At 45.9% G+C, this 22356-nt stretch overlaps 1 protein-coding gene across 3 annotated transcripts in view; it reads right to left on the reverse strand.

Moving 5' to 3' along the window:
- The window catches only part of LOC140389753 (endothelin-converting enzyme 2-like), a 312668-nt gene that overhangs the window by 17261 nt on the left and 273051 nt on the right, over positions 1-22356 (reverse strand). For all 3 annotated transcript variants that reach the window (XM_072474236.1, XM_072474235.1, XM_072474233.1), the window contains exons 7-10: positions 20051-20116; positions 18347-18535; positions 5760-5902; positions 1940-2054 (exon numbers count right to left, since the gene is read on the reverse strand). In XM_072474236.1, the coding sequence (XP_072330337.1) occupies positions 1940-2054; positions 5760-5902; positions 18347-18535; positions 20051-20116 (513 nt within the window). The remainder of the gene's footprint in view (positions 1-1939; positions 2055-5759; positions 5903-18346; positions 18536-20050; positions 20117-22356) is intronic.

Consider the following 22356-nt stretch of genomic DNA (forward strand, 5'->3'; position numbering starts at 1 on the left):
CCACAAGGCCTCTGTGTATGAGAAAGTAATGTTAAATAAGTTGACCATCTTGAATTTTTTGGAAAACAAGTTATAAATAAAGTCTAATAAACAACAGGCGCGATCCCGTGGCCATGCTGCACAAGCAAAACAGCTCGCCACGGCTCGCTCGGTGTAGCCAAATCGATCTTGCGTGAAATTGCAATATAAATCCCGCCCATTGTGCATTGTGCCCATTGTGAGGCAGCTAGCCTCACTCTAATGTGCAGATTCCCAGGTACCTGAGGCTTTTGGATTTATCCCCTTCGCCTCAAGAGACCTCGGGCGAGCGCCGTTCAGCACTGGTCCCCACAACGCACTCAAGCTTGGGGCAGCTGCCGCCAAGGCGCAATGGGGAAAGACCACTGTGTAAGGTCTTACCAGCAAATGTACACCGAGGGGTGGGTAACAGTGTAAATCCCCTCAGTCTGGGTCACTAACACTACAATGTATAAAAGAAACTTGACGATGTAAATATTTAAGAAAGAATTGTAACGTAAAGAGGGATATGTGTGTAATGTCATCCCAATTGAATGGAAGAAAGTCAAGTGAATGTGTAACTTTGATGGAAATGTACAGTCAAGACAATTCGAAATGTTCTGTAATGTTTATTAGAGATTTTATGAACAAAGTATATTTTTTGTAAAAATAAAACTGGTCCCCACAAACGGGGACCAGACGGAACGACGCTTGTGAGGGTCTTCCAGGGGTTCGGAGACCCCCAGCTGTATGTCCTTTAGGCAGGGTGGTGCCATGGCACTACCACCAGGGCACCCTGGCAGTGCCAGCCTGGCATTGCCAGCTGACATGGGCACTGCTTGGTTGTCAGTGCCAAGCTGGCATTTCTGTTCACGCGCAACTGGGCCAGAGGTGCCCAGCGTGGGTGTTGGGGGAGGGAAGGATGCATGGACCCTCCCATAGTGCATTAGAGTTGGTGGGGCATCAGTGATCCGCTTCAGGAGCCTTGGTGTCCCGGTCTCTCGCTGCACTGGGGAGTTCTGGCAGGGGGGCTATGTGTGGTCTTGGTCGTGCGTTCCCCATTGAGGCCCCTTATACAATGCGAATCATGTTTAATAGCCATGTATTTGATGGCACTGCGAGTGCCGGGAAACACACAGCTAAATGTGCTCGCTTTGTTACCTTTTGGGATAATCGTGCCCAACAACTCCATACATAGTATGAGGTTCCTGCCAGAGGCGGGAGAAGGGGGTTTTGGGGGCAGGTGGGCGACATAAAATCCCAACTACATTTAAGTTTGTGGCAGAGGCAACAGTAAAGACTATCCAACTATAAAAAGAACACGTAGCTGTCACAAGACTATTTAACTGTTTTAAAAACACCAAACTATTGGAAAACTGCCTGGCTGTCAGAGAATTTGAAGTAACCACACCTTTGACGTTTGCTCGGAGATCAAACAGGGTAATTTTTTTCAATTTTTAATATTGGTGCAGGAGCTGAATGTTCTTTTGATCTCTGTGTTGCTATAATTGTCTTCTAATTTCTTGACGCTTTTACACATTTGATTTAACTACTAATAAATGAGACATTGATTATCATTTGGTGTCATATCGAACTTGTCACTTGTCAGCAGATATCTACCATTTGCAAACAGCTGTAATGAACATTCATGTCAAACAGTCATGCAAGCACTAAAATTTATACTTCCAAAAATATATTTGCTGCAAACACCGGAGGTGGCCACACAATTTAATGTAAACAGTGGAACAGCAACTACTATAACAAAATGTAATAGCTTCCATTCCAAACTGATGATAATGACAAACAGGCTCAATTGATAAGTTCTGGGACATTAGACGAAAGTAACTAAGGAGATTAAACTTTTACTCTCATATTTCAAATATTTAGTCTCGACTTCTTGATCATTTACTTTTCAACAAACAACCTAAATTTTTCATCTCACCTTCTTTGTGCCGTACAGAGTTTCCACGAGCTTTTCTTGTGCATTTTCAAACCGCTGATCCAAGTTGGATGCTGTCTTCTGCACTAAATTCCATATCATGTAATTGTTCAAAATGCTAAGTGATTAAAAACAAGATTAAACATTTAATTATTTAATCTTAATAATAATAATAATAATAATTGCTTATTGTCACAAGTAGGCTTCAATGAAGTTACTGTGAAAAGCCCCGAGTCACCACATTCCGGCCTGTTCGGGGAGGCCGGTACGGGAATTGAACCCGCGCTGCTGGCATTGCAAGCCAGCCATTTAGCCCACTGTGCTAAACCAGGCCCTGGTAGATACAACTTTTAATATCACAAACTAAATCAGATAGCTGATTGTTAATTTTCCAAAGTACATCAAAACTTTCATCTAAGACTGATGCACACGAGTAATATTTAAATATTTATCTTATAGTCTAACTGTTTTAAATCAGTTCTGTTTTATTAATGTACAGCTCAAAATTCATATGGTTCCTTCACTATTTGGCTTAATGGGCAAATTAGATACACAGATCACGCTCTAATATACAGAATTCAATTTATATTTATGACACAGCATTCGCTATCACATGACTTGATAATTTACTTATTGCAAAACCCAACAAAGCAGCAGTTATTTGCAAATGAAAACTAAGAAAACACCTAAAATGTCATAAATGTTTTGCACGCAAGTTTGATCAGAGTAATATGAATAAAAGAACAGATAACAATCCACAAAACATCAGCGTAGAAAGATTCTTTACAGGCTGGCAAACTGCAATCCTCATTGCATTTATCATCAGCATTTATAATTAGAAGTAATTTAATAGACTAGACTCGTGAGCAGTAATGGAGAGGTATGGTTGACAGTTGTATCTTTAGTTCATGGTGTATGACGTATGGCAGACTGAATAAACAGTTCAAAGTAGGAATCTGTAGAGACCTAGACCCACTGAGGAAAACAGTGTCGAGAACACAATCTGCTCCTCATTGAAGCCTGAGTTTTATGTCAAAATGGATCGGCGAGCTCGTCAAAATGTGAATGTTTCACTCCAGAAAAAATGCCTGAGTCACCAATAGAAAATTGTGACAGGACTGAGCTCAAACGTTACTGTCATAATATACACCAGTATATCATGGTGCAGATACACACACACTGATGGACACACAGCAAGACCAATCAACACACACAACACCGCAGCCAATCACCAGTTAGAGCACACGCACTATAAAGACAGGGGGCATCAGAGTTCCCGCTCATTCGAGATGCAGCCTCCCAGCAGTAGAGCTTACAGCTTGCAGCACAGATCTTCACCATGTGCTGAGTGCATGGACTGGTTAGGACAAGGCATAGGTCTTTAGTTCAATCTAATATCGTGTTAACCCACAGTGAAAGTATGTTCAACAGTTTCTGACTTAATAAAATAGTGTTGCACTATTTTAAGTGTTGGTGGCCTGTATGTGTTCCACGGATCCCGAGCACCCAACACATCATACATCCTCAAGTTGAAAAGCTTTCTGCCACTATCCCTCCCTGCCTCACCGTTGCGCATGGAAAGGGTTCAGCAAGTGTTTAAAATCACAAAAATCTAAATTCTGCTGCATCCCTAGCCAGCCTAATATTTACTGCACTCATTCAGGCCCTGAATGAGGCTTATTAAAAGAAGGCAGACTGTGTCTCCCAGCCCCTCAACAAGTTCTTGATACTCCCTAACCCCTACATTATCCTAATCTTCAAGGAATGCTCAGCCCTCCGATCTACCATCACGAGGAAGGATTCACAGCCTTTTCCAACCTCTGATTGCACTGAGAAGAAGAAGTCCCCAGCCCTTGCAACTTTAACACAAAGAGGGACTCCCCAGATCTTCCTATTCTTACGTGAAAGCAAACGGAGTCTAACTGGGGACTATTTCAATATTGCAAAATTTCTGCTTCTACTCACTGAGCAGGTAGTGAATCTGGCCTGGTGTCAGATGGGAGACTGGGAGGTTTTATTTAAATGGTTTTAATGATAGGGTCCTCCACATTACTGATCTGACAAAGTGTGCCACCTGGTACCAGGGCACCTTCCCAACCCTTATAAATATTAAAGCCTTCTTGATTACATTTATTCCAGAATGCATCATCAAACAGGCGAGGACTTTATGGATCTGTACCATAGAAACCATAGGAACCCGACAATGCAGAAGGAGGCCATTTGGTGCATTGGGTCTGCACCCGCCTTTTGGAAAGAGCACCCTGCTTAAGCCCACACCTCCACCCTATCCCCATAACCCCTCCTAACCTTTTGGACACAAAGGAGCAATTTATCATGGCCAATCCACCTAATCTGCACATCTTTGGACTGTGGAAGGAAATTGCAGCATCCGGAGGGATCCCACGCAGACATGGGGAGAAAGTGCAAACTCCACACAGACAGTCACCCGAGACCGGAATTGAATCCGGGTCCTTGGAGCTGTGAGGCAGCAGTGCTAACCACTGTGCCACCGTGCCGCCCACCGTGTAATCCTATGTAATTTTGTGGCAATTACAAGAAAGCAGAAAAAGACAAGGAAAAAAGTTCTGGGAGACAACTATGTGTGCATAAAAGAGCATAAAAACACACAACTCCAAATTCCTCAAAACAGGTGCCCCAAAGATTGAGCAAGGAGAATCTACCCTCTTGGTAGAGAAGGGTTAGTAATGATGCTATATATATTGTTTTATACTTTGAAAAGGAAATCGGTTTGGTTTCTTTTTTCATGTATCATTAAAATTGTTTCAATGTTGAGTTCTGAGGAAGACGAAGAACAATCAAACTACCACTTTGCTTTGGCTGATTCAACTCCACTAAAACCAATTTAACTACTTTGCTCAAAACTGGAGCAAGTCTGCACCATCTGTAGTTTATGCCTGGAGCTACGACAACATCCAAGAAACCAATGCATGCAATGGTACCGGAATGAGTGCTGTGAAATCATTTTATATACTTTAGTTAGTGAGTCTGACCCGCTCCTTAGATAGACAAACCATTACAGCTAAGTTTCTTGAACACAAATATGTATGTTAATTTCTAAACAGGCCACACTTCAGGTTCTCTGGTTTGCTCCAAAACTCAGACACTACTGCACAGGTGCCAAAACAAAATACCAATGGGGGCATGAGTTGTGTCCCTTGTTTCTCCTGTGGTAAATTCATGCAATAATATGCTGGAAAAACAATTAGATTATACTGCAGCAAACAGAACAGCTGATTTGGAGTAGCGTGGCCAATGTCTGATACACACTGAAAGAGCCACAACCTAACTCAGAAAACAGCAACAGATTCTTTTCAGGTACACATTTAAGAGCAATGGCCAATGGATCCGATCTGGTAATGTGGGATGGTTTGCAAATTGTACGAGCAGAGTGTTCAGGTAAGGTTTAATCTGAGCTATGACTCTTTACTGAAAGCATAATATAAATGGCTTAACAAGTGATCCATGTGATTAGGGTGGTCTTCTCATCTGCATGTCATTTTTCATTACCAATTGTAAAACATGTTTAGCACATAAGCTCAAATAATAATACAATAAGTTGGGAGAAAATCAAAACATGCTTGGCTATCAAATGAAATGAAAAATGAAAATTGCTTATTGTCACAAGTCGGCTTCAAATGAAGTTACTGTGAAAAGCCCCTAGTCGCCATATTCCGGCGCCTGTTCGGGGAGGCTGTTACGGGAATTGAACCGTACATTTTATTTTATTACTTATCTGAGCTTTAGATTTCATTGAAGTTCTAGAAACAAGTAATTATATAACTAACAAGCTATCTGCAATTACCTCTTGTCTGTATTATTAATAAGATCAGACACCAACTGTAGATAATCCTTGGCATAGACAACTACTGGTTCTGTTTCATTCAGGTCCAGAGGCGCCAGTCCAAATGATAAATAATCCAACCAGTCAACGGCAGGTGCTAAATTCTAAGGAAAAAAAACACAAGGAAGCTTGACAATTTAAAACTGATACAAAATAGAAACAAGTTCCTTTTCATTTTGGCAAATTACCAAATTGGTCCAAAGAGAAGTGAGTTTATTGAAGATAACAACTACATAATTTGAAATCATTCATTCTACTGTTAATAATTATTATTTAGTTAGTTTCCATTAATATACTGCAGTTATAAACAAATCTTGGCAACGATTTAAAAAAACTTAAATTTAGAATTTTTTTTTCTAATTCAGGGGCAATTTATCGCGGCCAATCCACCTACCCTGCACCTCTGGGTTTTGGGGGTGAAACCCACACAAACACGGGGAGAATGTGCAAACTCCACATGGACAGTGACCCAGAGCCGGGATCAAACCTGGGACCTCGGCGCCATGAGGCAGCAATGCTAACCACTACACCACCGTGCTGCCCTGCAACAATTTAATCAACGACTTTGATGAGGGGCGTGAAGGCATAGTTGCCAAATTTGCAGGTGTCAGTGATAAGTAGGAAAGTATGTTGTGAAGAGAACAAAAGGAGGTTGCAGACCATATAGATAGATCGAGTGAGTGAGCAAAGATCTGGCAAATGGGGTATAGTGTTGGAAAATTTGAAATTGTTCATTTCGGCATCAAGAATAAAAAGCAGAGTATTACTTAAACAGAGGACAACTACAAAATTCTGAGGTGCAGAGGGACCTAGGTGTTCTGGTGCATGATTTACAAAAGGTTAGTGTGCAGGTACAGTCTTAAGAAGGCTAATAGAATAAAAAGGCTAATAGAATGCTTGCCTTTATTATGAGAGGAATTGAACATAAAAGGGTGTTATGGTTCAGTTATCCAGGTCATTGGCGAGAACACATCTTGAAAACTGCATGGAGTTTTGGTTTCCTTATTCAAGAAAGGACACAAATGTGGTGGAGGTGATTCTGAGGAGGTAGACTGAATGAGCAGATTGTCTTATGAGGAAAGATTTGACAGACGGGACTGGTTTCCACTGGGGTTTGGAAGAGGGAAGAGGACTTGGTTGAAATATAGAAGATCTTGAACTGTCTTGACAAAGTGGATGTGGAAAGCACTTTTCCACTTGTGGGTGAGTCCAGAAGGTTTTTTTAAACTCATTTACAGGATGTGGGCATTGCTGACTAGGCCAGAATTTATTGCCCATCCTTAGTTGCCTTTGAGAAGGTGGTGGTGAGTTGCCTTCTTGAACCGCTGCAGTCCCTGGGGTGTTGATATACCCACTGTGCTGTTACGGAGCGAGTTCCAGGATGTTGCCCCAGCTACAGTGAAGGAGCGGCGATATATTTCCAAGTCAGGATGGTGAGTGATTTGGAGGAGAACCTCTGCTGCTGTTGTCCTTCTAGTGGATATGGAAAGTGCTGCTTAAGGATCCATGGTTAGTTCCTACATTGTATCTTGTAGATGGTACGCACAGCTGCTACTCTTTTCCAGTGGTGGGGGGTTTGAATATTTGTGGAATGGATGCCAACCAAATTGGCTACATCATCCTGGGGAGTGTCAAGCTTTTCGAGTGTTGTTGGAGCTGCATCCAGGGAAGTGGAGAGTATTCCATCATGCTCCTGACTTGCTCTTACATCCATTTAAATGGCTTGTTCACTTCAATTACTGGTTAATAGTAACCCTCGGCTGTCGATAGTGGGAGATACAGCAATGGCAATGCAACTGAATGTCAAGGGACGATGGTTAGATTCTCTCTGGTTGGAGACAGTTATTGCCTGGCACTTGTGTGGCGTGAATGTAAATTTCCACTTGTCAGCCCAAGCCTGGATATTGCTTAGGTCTTGCTACATTTGGACATGGACTGCTTCAGTATCTGCGGAGTAGCAGATGGTGCTGAACATTGTGAAGTCATCAGCGAACATACCCATTTCTGACCTTATGATGGAAGGAATGTCGTTGATGAAGCAGCTGAAGATGTTTGGGCCTAGGACACTACCCTGAGGAACTCCTACAGTGATACCATGGAACTGAGACAATTGACCTCCAACCACCACAACCTTTTTCTACATTAATAGGACAAATCCTAGGTTATTGGTCTGACTGACACCCAAGTTCAAATTCCACTGTGGCAGTTGGGCAATTCAAATTCAGTTAATTGAATAAAACTGGAGTTAAAAAGCTTGTATCAGTAAAAGTGCCCACAAAGCTCCTGGATCGTCGTGAAATTCCATCTGGTTCATTATCGTCCTTCAGGGAAGGGAATCAACTATCCCTCCCCAACTTGGCATTTGTGTGATTCCACACCCATAGTAATGTGGTTGACTCTTATCTGCCTTTTAAAATGGCCCAGTAAGCCACTGTGTGTCAAGCCATCATGAACAAGTCTAATAAAACCACACAGTTTGACCACTAGGCATTGACCCTGCCATTGGGTATGAAAAACACAGACCAAGCTCAGTCAATCCTGCAAAGTCCTCCTCACTACCACCTGAGGCCTTGTACCAAAAACTGGGAGAATTGTCCCACAGACTCATCAAGCAACAGACTGGCATATTTTTGCGACCATCAATTCACACGAAACAAGGAGGAGAAGTAAACTGTGGCTTTAATCGACTAGAACAGTGCCTGCCTGCGACTGCTCTACTACTGGGAGCCGCCTACAGGGCTACTGCTCTTTATACCTCCCCTCAAGGGGAGGGGCCAGGGGCGGAGCCCACAAAGGCACCAACATGATACATCACAGGTAGTACCTTACAATGGTCCATAGGTGGAGCCCTCATGGGCAACAGCGTGATACAGTTACATACAAGGTGAATGGTTAATGCAATACATTCACCACACATAGACATACTCATCAAATTTTACCAATAGACAATGTGCGTGATTTAACAGAAAAAACGGTGTCATTTTGGGCCTGTTTTGTGGGATGTTTCTCAACGGCTGCATATTCAACGACACTTAAGCGCTCAAAATTGAGCCCCCACGAGATTCTCGACATTACTGGCTCCCTCGTCGTCTGATTCGCCTAACTTGCGTCTCAGCTTCTCATCGTTAACAACAGGGAACTGCTTTTAAAAGCTCCCTCACCACTCACTTCCAATTAACACACAAACATGACAGCATGCAGACTTGACCAGGCTTCTCGATGCTGTGGATGAGAGTCGGGCCATCCTGTACCCGGAGGCCTCGGAGGACCAGCAGCAGGGTCAGCAATGCCGCCTGGAAGGCAGTGGCAGCGGCTGTCGGTTCGGGCAGTTTGTCTTCTGTGATGACCATTGTTGAGGGCCTCGACATCATGCATCATGTCCCAGTCAATGACGGACATGTCCTAGACATAGGTGGAGATTGCCAAGACACTCCAGAGCATGGCCCAGTCACTGAGGAGCATCGCTGAGGGCATCGATAGTAGAGACAATAGGGAGCTTCCAGGACCGGCAGTCAGTTGACTCAGGGGCTTCTGGAGGTCACTCCTGCTGCCTCTCCCAAGGCCTTACAGCTGAGGCCCTCTGGCTCCAGGCTCTCCAGAGACTTCTGCTAAGGGCATCAAAGGCCACAGGATGCAGAAAGCAGCAGGCTGCCTCCACCTCTCATGTGCATCCTGGGGACACATGGAGACATAGCATTAGACCACGAAGATTAAGAGTCAGGCGCACTGACTAGGCACTGGGGGGTTTACTATCTGTAGTCAGAGGGAATGGAAAATGTTCACGATCAAAACAGGTAACACCTGATACATGTGAAGTCTCTATCACGTTAATCTTCACAGGGGGCCTGCTGCTCCACAGGGATCTACCGGGTAGTGTGAATATTGTCTGTAAATAAAATTATGTTTTTTTATTTTACTCGGTGTGGGCACCCTGTGTCCTTATTAAACCCCCATCCCGTTGCCCTCCGCTCCCCTCCACCTGACGGGCACAGTGGTCCAAGATCAAAAGCCCCCGTTGCAGGTCTTATTCAGAGGATGGCTGTGAGCGTGCAGTCAGCAGAAAGACAGGAGTCAGACTTTTGCAGAAATTGAGGAGCACTGAGCTTTCCTCACAGTGAGTTATCATCACACTCTTGCTTTGTATACTGACCCGTTGACAGTGCCAGCATAGGTCCATCACCCTGGAGTGATGTTATACAGACTCTTGGAGAGTGGAACAGGGGGGTCGGGGAGGGGAGCGGAGGGTATGGGGGTTTAATAAGGACACAGGATGCCCACACCGAGTAAAATAAAAAAACAATTTTATTTACAGACAATATTCACACTGCCTGGTAGATCCCTACCAGGTTGCTGTTCTGGTTGCTGCCTTATAGGTCAACCTTTTATACAGAAGTTAATAGAAACCTCCTGCTCGTAGCAGAGGATCTTGTACTCCACAACAACCATGGTGGAAGATAATCATTCTGACACAGTAGGCCTCGGGTGGGCTATTACTTTCCTCCCCCGCCCCCCCCCCCCCCCAAAGTCCAAAGACCCCTCGACGACCGATGAGGCGGAGAAGGAGGAACAGGCGGAGGACGCTGAATTCTTTTTGGCCCCGGCAAATCATCATTGAGCTGATGCACCGGGTAGGTCTGTGTATATCTTTCTGGTGAACGCCATCTTCAGTAAGAATGCCATGGTGGATGATCTTTGAACTTGAAGCATTGGAGTGGTGATGGGTCATGAATTAACACATGCTTTTGGTGACCAAGGTACACAATAGATACAAGCCCAGAAATTCCAGCAGCATAATGCTCCAACCTCAAAGCCTTGTTTACCGTCAATTTATAGTGTCTGCAGAGGCGGACTGTCTTATCTGGCTTCATGACAGGGACTACTGGGTGCCACCCACTCAGCGAAGCGCACAGGCTCCAACTCTTCAAACGACCAAGTTTGGTCTCGGCTTTCTCCACTGAAGTCTAGGGAACCGGGCGGTCTCAAAAATATTGGGACCAGGCCTCTGGGTCCACCTGGATCTTGGCCACGGCCCCTTTAATTGTACCCAAGCAAGGCTGGAAAACCTCGGGGAATTTGCTCAGTACCGTACACAGACCGCCAGATCCCACTTGGAGGATGTGTTGCCAATCCAACTGCAGCTGGCATAGCCAGTCGCGGCCCAACAGTCTAGGGCCAAATGAGCAGCCATGTCAGTCAAAGACAAAGTATGCACACTCCGTTTTATAAGACCAAAGGTGTTCTGTGCACCATAGAAACTGCATTTGGAGCATATGGCCATTCATCTGTATCGGAACGCGAATAGGGGCCATAAGGAGCAATGCCAAACAGTTCAGCTGCATCTCAGCCTTATCCTCGGCCTCTTATGGGTCATCTATATTACAGGCCCGGCCCCGGAGCTAATGCCTCCTGCCTGTGAGTACGCTTAGACACCCGGTGCCCACATATTGCATATGGGCCAGAATTGTTTTCAGCTGAGCCCGATGACACCGCACATCTCAGAGTCTGGAGACGGCATGGCGTTCGGTCGGGCCATGGTGATACCATATGAGGGGCAACGCCCCAAAACGTTCACCTCCATCCCTTGCATCTCCTGGACACAGCATTGTGCGATTTCCTAGAACAAGGAGATCAGCAGTGCCTGCTAAAAGTTGAGGGAGATTTCGATCAAAAGTTTTTCTGTGTTTTCATATTGTTTATACTTCAGAATAAACGATCGCGGAGCATATTGAATAAAGCAGCTCCATACTCACAAAACTCTTCTATCTTCCACAGTCGTGCTATGAACTCGGTGACGGACTCACCGGAGGACCTCCCCTCTGTTTTAAATCAATATCTTTAAACAATTACTGATGGGGTCAGGTTAAGTGTTGCACCACATGTCATGAGTTGGTCGAACGATTGCGTTTCTGGCCCCACCGGTTCCGTGAGATTCCAGATCACCCCGAGCGTGTGCGCCTCTCAGGCTGTCAACAGTATGACTGTCAGGTGCTTGTTCTCCATGATGTTGTTGTCTCAGAAGCAGAAATGCATCCTTTCTGTGTACTGGTTCCAGTCATCAACACCCGCATCAAATGCATCTAATCGCACAAACGGAGGCATGGCAAATCAATTAAATCCAAACCTGGGTCTAGAAAATCAGGGAGGTGGTTCAGCCGAGTAGGTCGCACATCGACGGAAAACCAGTTTACTCCTCGTCGCCAGTTTAATAGGGACATGGGGAGTCCACTTTGAGTAAAATAAAGAGATGTACTTTTATTTACACACAGTAGTTACAATGCTTGGTAGATCCCTGCTGGGTTCCTGTTCTGGTCGGTATCCTACTGGCCGACCTTTATACAGAGGCTAATGGAGATCTCCTGACGCTAGCCAGGGAGCTCGTACTCTGCAAGGAGCACAGCGAAGATAATCATTCCCACTCCATCGGCCCTGTGCGGGCTATTACAGGGAGGAAGGAAATGGGGGGATAGTGGAGGCAGGGAAATGGGATGGAGGGAGGATTTGGGTTGAACTGACACACGCAGTCTCGTCTTACGAGAATCTGGAGACAATGTGGGCGTCTCTGGTCCTCCTGGAATGCCAGACCCTTGCCCACCGCCTCTCCTCCATCCTCCGGCTCCTCATCGGGCCCATCCTCCAGTCACTCCTGGCCCGTCTCCTCCTCAGATGAGACCACGTGCCGCCTCCAGAGTTTTGCACCCTTCCTGGGTCTGAACCTGATCGTGTCATAAAGGTGGGCCTGTCAAAATCTTGCCGGCACATATCCCGTTTTTGGCCTCTTGCAAGATTTAGCATTCATTACGGGATCTGCACCCGTGGCTAATGGGCCCGCTAAATCCTGTCCACTGTCCTTAACATTAAGGGAGCATTTGACCAAGCTGCCCAGTAAAGTTGAAGTCGGGGGGAATCAAGGTTAAAACTCTCCACTGTCTGGAGACAACCCAGCACAGGGACGGCAGATGTGCAAATAAATGGGTTACCATCATGTTCTCAAAGACATTTGGAGATGGGCAATAAATGCTGGCCTTGCCAGCAACTCCCAAATTGAATGAATTTTTAAAAAACCACAAGCCACTAAAGTCAGGCAGATATGAAAATAATCACTACTGCATCTTACTCTGCTACGCTCCACCACATGACTTATATAGTGAGCGAGTTGAAGGGGATTCCATTAATTGATCACCAAGCAGAGCAAGTAGAAATTGAAAGGAAGGATAAGGAATGAACTAACAGCCATCTCATGCCCTTTTGAAGAAAAACAAGATGCAGACTTCTGTAGCCTAGCTGATAAAAGATGACAGGAGCAATTGCTGGATTCATTCGACTGTCAGCCAGAGAGTTTCCCAAATGTGTTGGAGGTTATTATAAGACCATAAGACATATGAGCAGAATTAGGCCATTCAACCCATCAAGTCTGCTCAGGCATTCAATCATGGCTGATATTTTTCTCATTCCCATTCTCCTGCCTTGGATTTGGATTTTGTTTATTGTCACGTGTACCAAGGTACAGTGAAAAGTATTTTTCTGCGAGCAGCTCAACAGATCATTAAGTACATGAAAAGAAAAGGAAATGAAAGGAAATACATAATAGGGCAACACAAGGTACACAATGTAACTACATAAACACCATCATCACAGGGGTGTAGTGTTAATGAGGTCAGTCCATAAGAGGGTCATTTAGGAGTCTGGTAACAGCGGGGAAGAAACTGTTTTGAGTCTGTTTGTGCGTGTTCTCAGACTTTTGTATCTCCTGCCCGATGGAAGAGTGAGTAAGCCGGGTGGGAGGGGTCTTTGATTATGCTGCCCGTTTTCCCCAGGCAGCGGGAGATGTAGATGGAGTCAATGGATGGGAGGCCGGTTTGTGTGATGGACTGGGCTGTGTTCACGACTCTCTGAAGTTTCTTGCAGTCTTGGGCCAACCAGGTGCCATACCAGGCTGAGATGCAGCCAGATAGGATGCTTTCTATGGTGCATCTGTAAAAGTTGGTATGAGTTAATGTGAACATGCCGAATTTCCTTACTTCCCTGAGGAAGTATAGGCGCAATTGTGCTTTCTTGGTGGTAGCATCGACGTGGGTGGATCAGGACATATTTTTGGAGATATGTGCCCCTAGGAATATGAAACTGCTAACCATCTCCACCTCGGCCCCGTTGATGCTGACAGGGGTGTGTACAGTACTTTGCTTCCTGAAGTCAATGACCAGCTCTTTAGTTTTGCTGGCATTGAGGGATAGATTGTTGTCACTGCACTACTCCACTAGGTTCTCTATCTCCGTCCTGTATTCTGACTCGTCGTTATTCGAGATCCGGCCCACTATGGTCATATCGTCAGCAAACTTGTAGATGGAGTTGGAACCAAATTTTGCCATGCAGTCTTGTGTGTACAAGGAGTGTAGTAGGGGGCTAAGTACACAGCCTTGTGGGGCCCCAGTATTGAGGACTATTGTGGAGGAGGTGTTGTTTATCCTTACTGATTCTGGTCTGTGGATCAAAAAGTCGAGGCTCCAGTTGCAGAGTGAGGAGTCAAGTCCTAGGTTTTGGAGCTTTGATATGAGCTTGGCTTGGATTATGGTGTTGAAGGCGGAGCTGTAGTCAATAAATAGGAGTCTGATGTAGGAGGCCATGTTGTCGAAAAGCTCCAGGGATGAGTGTAGGACCAGGGAGATGGCATCTGCTATAGACCGCTTGCGGTGGTTTGCGAATTGCAGTGGATCAAGGTGTTCTGGGAGTATGGAGGTGATGCGCTTCATGACCAACCTCTCGAAGCACTCCATTACGACTGAAGTCAGGGCCACCGGACGATAGTCATTGAGGCACATTGCCTGGTTCTTCTTTGGCACCGGTATGACGGTGGTCTTCTTGAAGCAGGTGGGGACCTCGGAGCGGAGTAGGGACTGGTTAAAGATGTCCACGAACACATCTGTCAGCTGGTCCGCGCAGGCTCCGAGTGCACAACCAGGAATCCCTTCCGGACCCGTCGCCTTCCGAGGGTTCACTTTCAGGAAGGCCGATCTGACTTTGGTGGGTTTGGGAGTGTTATGGGCTGCTGGGGCACTCGACAGCGGATCGTTGGTTTATTGCTCGAACCGAGCATAGAATGCATTGAGTTCATCGGGGAGGGGTGCGCTGCTGCTGGAGATGCTGCTCGGCTTCGCTTTGTAGCCCGTTATGTTGTTTAAGCCTTGCCACAACCGTCGAGAGTCTGTAACGCTAGTCTGTGACTCTAGCTTGGTCTGATATTCTCTCTTGGCATCTCGGATGGCTTTGCGGAGGTAGTACCTGGATTACTTGTATAGGTCAGGGTCGCTTGACTTGAAAGCCTCAAACCTGTCCTTCAGTAAGGAGTCAATCTCGCGATTGAGCCATGGCTTCCGGTTGGGGAACGTACGCGCTGCTTTCTTTGGCACACAGTCGTCCACACATTTGCTGATGAAATCTGTGACGGTGGTGGCATATTCATTTAAGTTGGTCGCTGAGTCCATAAATATGGACCTTCTCCCCATAACATCTGAGCCCCTTATTAATCAAGAACCTATGTATCTCTGTCTTACAGATGCTCAGTGATTTGGCCTCCACAGCCTTCCCCGGCAAAGAGTTCCACAGATTCACCACCCTCTGACTGTAGAAATTCCTTCTCATCTCAGTTTTAAAGGATGGTCCCTTCAGTCTGAGGTTGTGTCCCCTGGTTCTAGTTTCTCCAATCAGTGGAAACATCCTCTCCATGTCCACTTTATCCAGCCTCGCAGTATCCTGTAAGTTTCAATAAGATCTCCCCTCATCCTTCTAAACTCCAACGAATACAGACCCAGAGTCCTCAACCGCTCCTCATGTCAAGCTCTTCATTCCAGGGATCATTCTTTTGAACCTCCTCTCGACCCTTTCCAAGGCCAGCACACCCTTCCTTAGATATGGGGCCCCAAGGTGCTCACAATAGTCCAAATGGGGTCTGGCCAGGACCTTATACAGCCTCAGAAGTACACCCCTGCTCTTGTATTCTAGTCCTCTCGACATGCATGCTAAGATTGCATTTGTCTTTCTAACTGACTGAACCTGCACCTTAACCATAAGATAATCTTGAACAAGGACTCCTAAGTCCCTATGTGCTTCTGATTTCCTCAGCTTTTCCCCATTTAGAAAATAGTCTATGCCTCCATTCCTCCTTCCAAAGTGCATCACCTCACATTTTTCCACATTGTATTCCATCTGCCACTTCTTTGCCCACTCTCCTAGCCTGTCCAAGTCCTCCTGCAGCCCCCCTATTTCCTCAATACTACCTGTCCCTCTGCATTTAGTTGTATCATCTATAAACTTAGCAATCGCGCCCTCAACTCCTTCTTCCAGATCGTTAATGCATATTGTGAACAGTTGTGGTTCCAGCACTGACGCCTGAGGCACACCACTAGTCACCGGCTGCCGTCCTGAAAAAGACCCATTTATCCCCACTCTTTGTCTTCTGCCGGTCAGCCAATCCTCTATCCATGCCAGCATCTTATCCTTAACACCATAGGCTTTAACTTATTTAACAGCCTCCTATGCGGCACCTAGTCAAAGGCCTTCTGGAAATCTAAATAAATCACGCCCTCTGGTTCTCCTTTGTCTAACTTCCTTGTTACCTCCTCAAAGAACTCTAATAGATTTGTCGGACATGATCTCCCCTTGACAAACCCATGCTTAGTGATGGCCACTGCGCTCACCTCTGCCCCCTGATTCTCCTGGTGCTCTGGTATCCCACTGGTGTCTTCCACCATGAAGACTGATGCAAAGTAACTATTCAGTTCCTCTGCCATTTCTGTGTTTCCTATGACTACTTCTCCAGCCCCATTTTCCAGTGGTCCAATGTCTATTCTTGCCTCTCTCTTACCTTTTATATAATTTTTAAAAACTCTTCCTATCTTCTTTTATATTACTAGCTAGCTTACACTCATATTTCATCTTCTCTGCCCTTACTGCTTTTTGTCCTCTGCTCGCTTTTAAAGGCTCCTCAATCCTCTGGCTTCCCACTAATCCATGCCACTTTGTATGCTTTTTCTTTTATGCTGTCCTTGACTTCCATCGTCAGCCATGGATGCCTCGTCCTCCTCTTCGCATGTTTCCTTCTCTTTGGGATAAAGAGGCTGGTTTAGCACAGTGGGCTAAATAGCTGGCTTGTAATGCAGAACAAGGCCAGCAGCGCGGGTTCAATTCCCGTACCGGCCTCCCCGAACAGGTGCCAGAATGTGGCGACTAGGGGCTTTTCACAGTAACTTCATTGAAGCCTATTGTGACAATAAGCGATTATTATTATTTCTGTTGTGCCTCCCGAATAACCCCCCAAAACACCATTAGGTGCATTACCAACTTGTGACTTCAACGAATACCATCAACATTTTGTCGTCTGCCAAGAAATGTATCGCCATGGAAATGAATATCACCATTTACCTCCACAAATTTCATACCAAGCCTGGTTAGGGTGCTCTTTCAGAGGGTCGGTGCAAACTCCTTCTGCACTGTAGAGATTTTATGAAAACCCCAATACCTACTGTGGTAATACCAGGTATTGCAGTACCTGAGAGGTGGATGCCCATTGGCCAGACCTAGGCGTCTACCATTGGCCAATGTATGTAGCTCCGCCCTGAGAGGCGGGGTATAAGAACCCATGCCGTCCCAGCAGCCCTCACTTTCTGTATTGGAGCTGCTGGGTACAGTTCTAGCTGATTAAAGCCGATTAGTGTGACTCTCCTTGTCTCACGAGTAATTGATTGTGCATCACCCACTAAGAAAACCCCAAAAAGCAGAGAAATACCTTAGTTTGGACCCAAGAAAAATATGCCACACACAATTAAAGAACATATAAAAAAAGAGCAATAGTCAAGCGCAATGCTTGGAAAAATATCTTCCAGAGGGTACAACAATTACAACCAAAAGTTTGGGTCCCACAGGAAATGTGAGCAAAATTAATGAGTATAATTGTGCCCACCTTCCTCTTAATACCAATAAATTTCTTTCTCATTTGCAGCCAGATACTTTGGGCCTGGGTAACTGCATTGATTGCAGGAGCAATCTCCCTCCGTGGGAGCTGGTATCTGTGCTTATGCTGGAAGGGATCCTGCAACCCAAATTAGGTGTCTTTCTCACTTCACCTTTTGCAGCAAATCTTCCAACTTTCAGCATCAAATATAAGAGCTTTACCCACATATTGCTTATGAGCAATAGCCAACTTTCCCGCCATGATCACAAATTAACACTTTTTATTGCAAGGTGCAGCACTCAAAAACTTCTTTTAAACCCAAATGTTTTGGGGCTCCACTGCTAAAAAAACAGATATTTGGAGTACGTAATATAACATGACTAGATTAATACAATTAAACTGAAGCTTTTGCATGACAACTGCGGAATAATAGTTTAATTGCCATGCTTGAAAAGTTTTAGAACTACGTTTCAATTATAGGCTTTCCCGGTAACTTTATAGTATCAATTTGATGCAATTAATTCTTAGCTTTTTAACTTGTTGCTATTGTTCAGCAGTGCAAGATAAAATATCAAATTCAATCCAAGGCTATGTATTTAGGTACCTGTAAATCTGCAATGGTCATCTTGTGGTATATTTTCTCTTCATCCCTACGTTCATCCTGGGGAACTGTGATATTTGCAAGAATAGTTTCAAACTCCAATATTTGCTGCATTTGAGTGTATGTTGAATTACGTTCACCACCCAGAAGTACACACAGTTCAACCATATACTCCAGATATGCATTCAGTACCTATAAAACATTTGAGAAAGTGCAGTACACAAGATAAAGCACATCAAATAATAATAATAATAATCTTCATTAGTGTCACAAGTAGGCTTACATTAACACTGCAATGAAGTTACTGTGAATATCTCCTAGTCGCCACACTGCGGAGCCTGTTCGGGTACACGGAGGGAGAATTCAGAATGTCCGATTCACCTAACAAGCACGTCTTTCGGGACTTTGAAGGAGGAAACTGGAGCACCCGGAGGAAACCCAGGCAGACACAGTGAGAACGTGCAGACTCCGCACAGGCAGTGTCCCAAGCCAGGAATCAAAACCGGTTCCCAACATTGTGAAGCAACAGTGCTAACCACTGTGCTACCGTGCCACCCGTTAAAAACAATCTGAAGGGAAATCAGGACATCTAGAAATGTATATTTGTTTAGTCAATACTCTAGAGGTGGAGAGACCAGGGCTGATAATTTCTCAAAGTCACGCCAGCTCAAATGCCACCATTTTCCAGAAATGAAAAAGAAACATTGCTGCTGCACTTTTGGTGACAATGGGCTAGTGTAACAGGAGCAGCTCCAAGAAAATTCTTGGCTCAGGACCACAGTACTTTTAGTTCAAGCAGCTGTATCACTCCCAAAAATAAATCAAACTAATTCAGAAGAGATGGCAGATCGATCGCTATTTGCAGCACAACTCCACATGACAGAGACCAAGACAACAAACTCAGTTGGCTGCTATACAGGCTTAGGTCTCTTCATTGGACAGAATTACAAGTGAGCTTGCCCAAAGTGAAGTACAACATTGATAGGAGGTTCCATGACGTCAATGCTGCATTTTAGCATCTACTCTTCACAGGTCAGTGTGTATGGTGCCATCAAAGTTCACAGCAGAGCAAGGTGGAACTTCCAATCTGTGCTGTTGTTTTTCACCAAAGCAGCATTTTCCCCTCACTCAATTCTTTCTCAGACTCCCCAGTAGCTGACCAGGAAGCATAAAACAAGCAGGCCCTAACCACATCGGCTGCCAAGGTTCTATGCTAATAATAAAAGCACATCATAGAACATAGAGCATAGCGCATACAGTGCTGAAGGAGGCCATTCGGCGGATTGAGTCTGCACCGATCCACTTAAGCCCTCACTTCCACCCTATCCCCATAACCCAATAACCCCTCCTAACCTTTTTGGACACTAAGGGCAATTTAGCATGGCCAATCCACCTAACCTACACGTCTTTGGACTGTGGGAGGAAACCAGAGCACCCGGAGGAAATCCACGCAGACACGGGGAGAACGTGCAGACTCCGCACAGACAGTGACCCAGCGGGGAATCGAACCTGGGACCCTGGTGCTGTGAAGCCACAGTGCTATCCACTTGTGCTACCATGCTGCCCACATCATCTCAACATTCTATTCCAAGATGCTTGCTACTCCTTGCATCCGCTTCCTCCTTGCCCTGCCACAAAAAATCTTACAGAGGAAACAAAAAGCGAACGGAAATAAAACTGCACCTTAAATTTTCTGTGGTATATTACCTTTTCATTTGCTGTTTTGTTTAGGTAGTAATCACGAGATGGCAGAAACAAGCCTGACTGATCAACCTGAAAGAGAAAATAAAAGCCACATTTTTCTTTTTATGTCATTCATGGAATGTGGGCAACAATATATGAATTGCCCATCCCCAAATACCCTCGAGAAGGAGGAAATGAGCCCCTTTCCTGAACTGCTGCTGTCCCTGTAGTGTAGTTACAGTGATGTTATGTAGGCAGTTCCAGAGCTTTGACCCGGATGATGAGGGAATAACAATATATTTCCAAGTCAGGATGATGTATGTCTTGGAGGGGGATGTATGCATTTGTTCTACTTGGTGGCAGAGGTCACCTGTTTGGAACTTGCTGTCAAAGAAGACTTGGCCAGTCGCTGCAATGTAGTTTGCAACCAGTGTCATAGCTGTGGAGGAAATGCATGCTAAGACGGTGGATGGGGGTGACAATCAACTACACTGCTTTTTCCCATATGGTGTGCTTTGCGTGGCGTGCTGTACCCATCCAGACTGGGGGATAATATTCCATCACATAGCTGACTTGTAGCTTGTAAATGGTGGAAAGGCTTTGGGGAGTCATGCAGCGAATTACTTGCTACAGAATACCCAGTGTCTGGTTTTTTAGCCTTGGTATTTAAGCGGTAGTTCCAATTATGTTTCTGATCAACGATGACTTCCAGGGTGTTGACGGTAGGGGATTCAGCAATGGTAATGCCATAGTATATAAACCGTTTGGTGATTAGACTCTCTCATTGCCTGGTCATTGCCTGGTACTTGTCTGGTGTGAATGTCAGTTGACACTTCTCAGCCAATGCCAAAATAAAGTCCAGATCTGCTTGCAGATACAGATTGTTGTATTATCTGAGAAGTTGAAATCATCAGTTCCTCGGGGGAACAAGGCATTCCGTCTGGACTCAACAGTCTGACCAGACCGGCATCCCTGAATCGTGGGCCTGTTCTCCTCGGTGGCGTGGCTGCGAGCTGTGTGGGGATTGCTCTGCAAGATTGGTTTAAGTGCTGCTTCCCCTTGTTAGCGGCGAGCTAGTGGGCAGGGTCGCGGTGAATAAGCCGGGGGTGTGGGGGGGGGGGGGGGGGGGGGGGGGGGGGGAAGAGAGAGAACAATCACTTGCGGCGTGAAGCCCGTTATGTGGACTAATTAACATTTGATATCGGTGGCGGCCTCACTGGGTCGACCGTTGGGAAGCTCGCGGCAGTTCCCGCTTGCTACTACACTTACAAGCTTTTCTGTTAAATCGTGTCCTCAGAATCATTTTCATCACTGTGGAGCTGAACTCACTGGCCAGGCCGGTTCCTCGGAGAGCGATCTCACCATTTTGAAAGGGTGCCCCGATCTCTAAGTGGGCTTAGAACATAAAACATAGAACATACAGTGCAGAAGGAGGCCATTCGGCTCATCGAGTCTGCACCGACCCACTTTAGCCCTCACTTCCACCCTATCCCCGTAACCCCACCTAACCTTTTTGGACACTAAGGGCAATTTATCATGGCCAATCCACCTAACCTGCACGCCTTTGGACTGCGGTAGGAAACCGGAGCGCCCCGGATGAAACCCACGCAGACATGGGGAGAACGTGCAGACTCCGCACAGACAGTGACGCAGCGGGGAATCGAACCTGGGACCCTGGCGCTGTGAAGCCACAGTGCTATCCACTTGTGCTACCGTGCTGCCATTTAAAATACCAGCTTGGCGCCTCGACAATGCCAACCTGGTAACCTAATAGTGCCCGTCAGCTGGCAGTGCCACTTGGCAGTATCAGGCTTACACCCAGGTGGCAGTGCCAGACTGGCAGTGCCATGATGCCCAGGTGGCACCAGCCCAGAGGGCAAGCACCCTCGGGAGACCCCCACGAATGCCATTCTATCTGGTCCCCATTTGTGGGGACCAGTGCTGAACGGCACGCTACCAAGATCTCCGGCTTGTGGGTCCCCCAAACCCCTCACCCTTGATCAATGTCACCCCTACACACGTGGTTATTACCACAAACGTCCCACAAGCAATGACACCCTGCTATGGGGTCATTGAAGACCCCCCTTTTTAGGCCTTCCCATGCCCCCTTTCTGCACCACCCTGCCTTCCGGGCCCCCACTCATCACCTTCTAACCTCCAGAGGCCCCTTCATACCTGCCCTGTACCACCCCCACTCTTCATACCTCCTTCCACCCTCCTTCCATGGGCTTGGCCCTCCTCAGGCCCTGCCCCTTGGCATTGCCATCCTGGAACCCGGGCACCCTGGCACTACGGGGGGGGGGGGGGGGTCAGGGATTCTTTTGTAGGCC

The sequence above is a fragment of the Scyliorhinus torazame genome, chromosome 14, assembly GCF_047496885.1.
Source record: "Scyliorhinus torazame isolate Kashiwa2021f chromosome 14, sScyTor2.1, whole genome shotgun sequence".
In the NCBI taxonomy this organism is placed as follows: domain Eukaryota; kingdom Metazoa; phylum Chordata; class Chondrichthyes; order Carcharhiniformes; family Scyliorhinidae; genus Scyliorhinus; species Scyliorhinus torazame.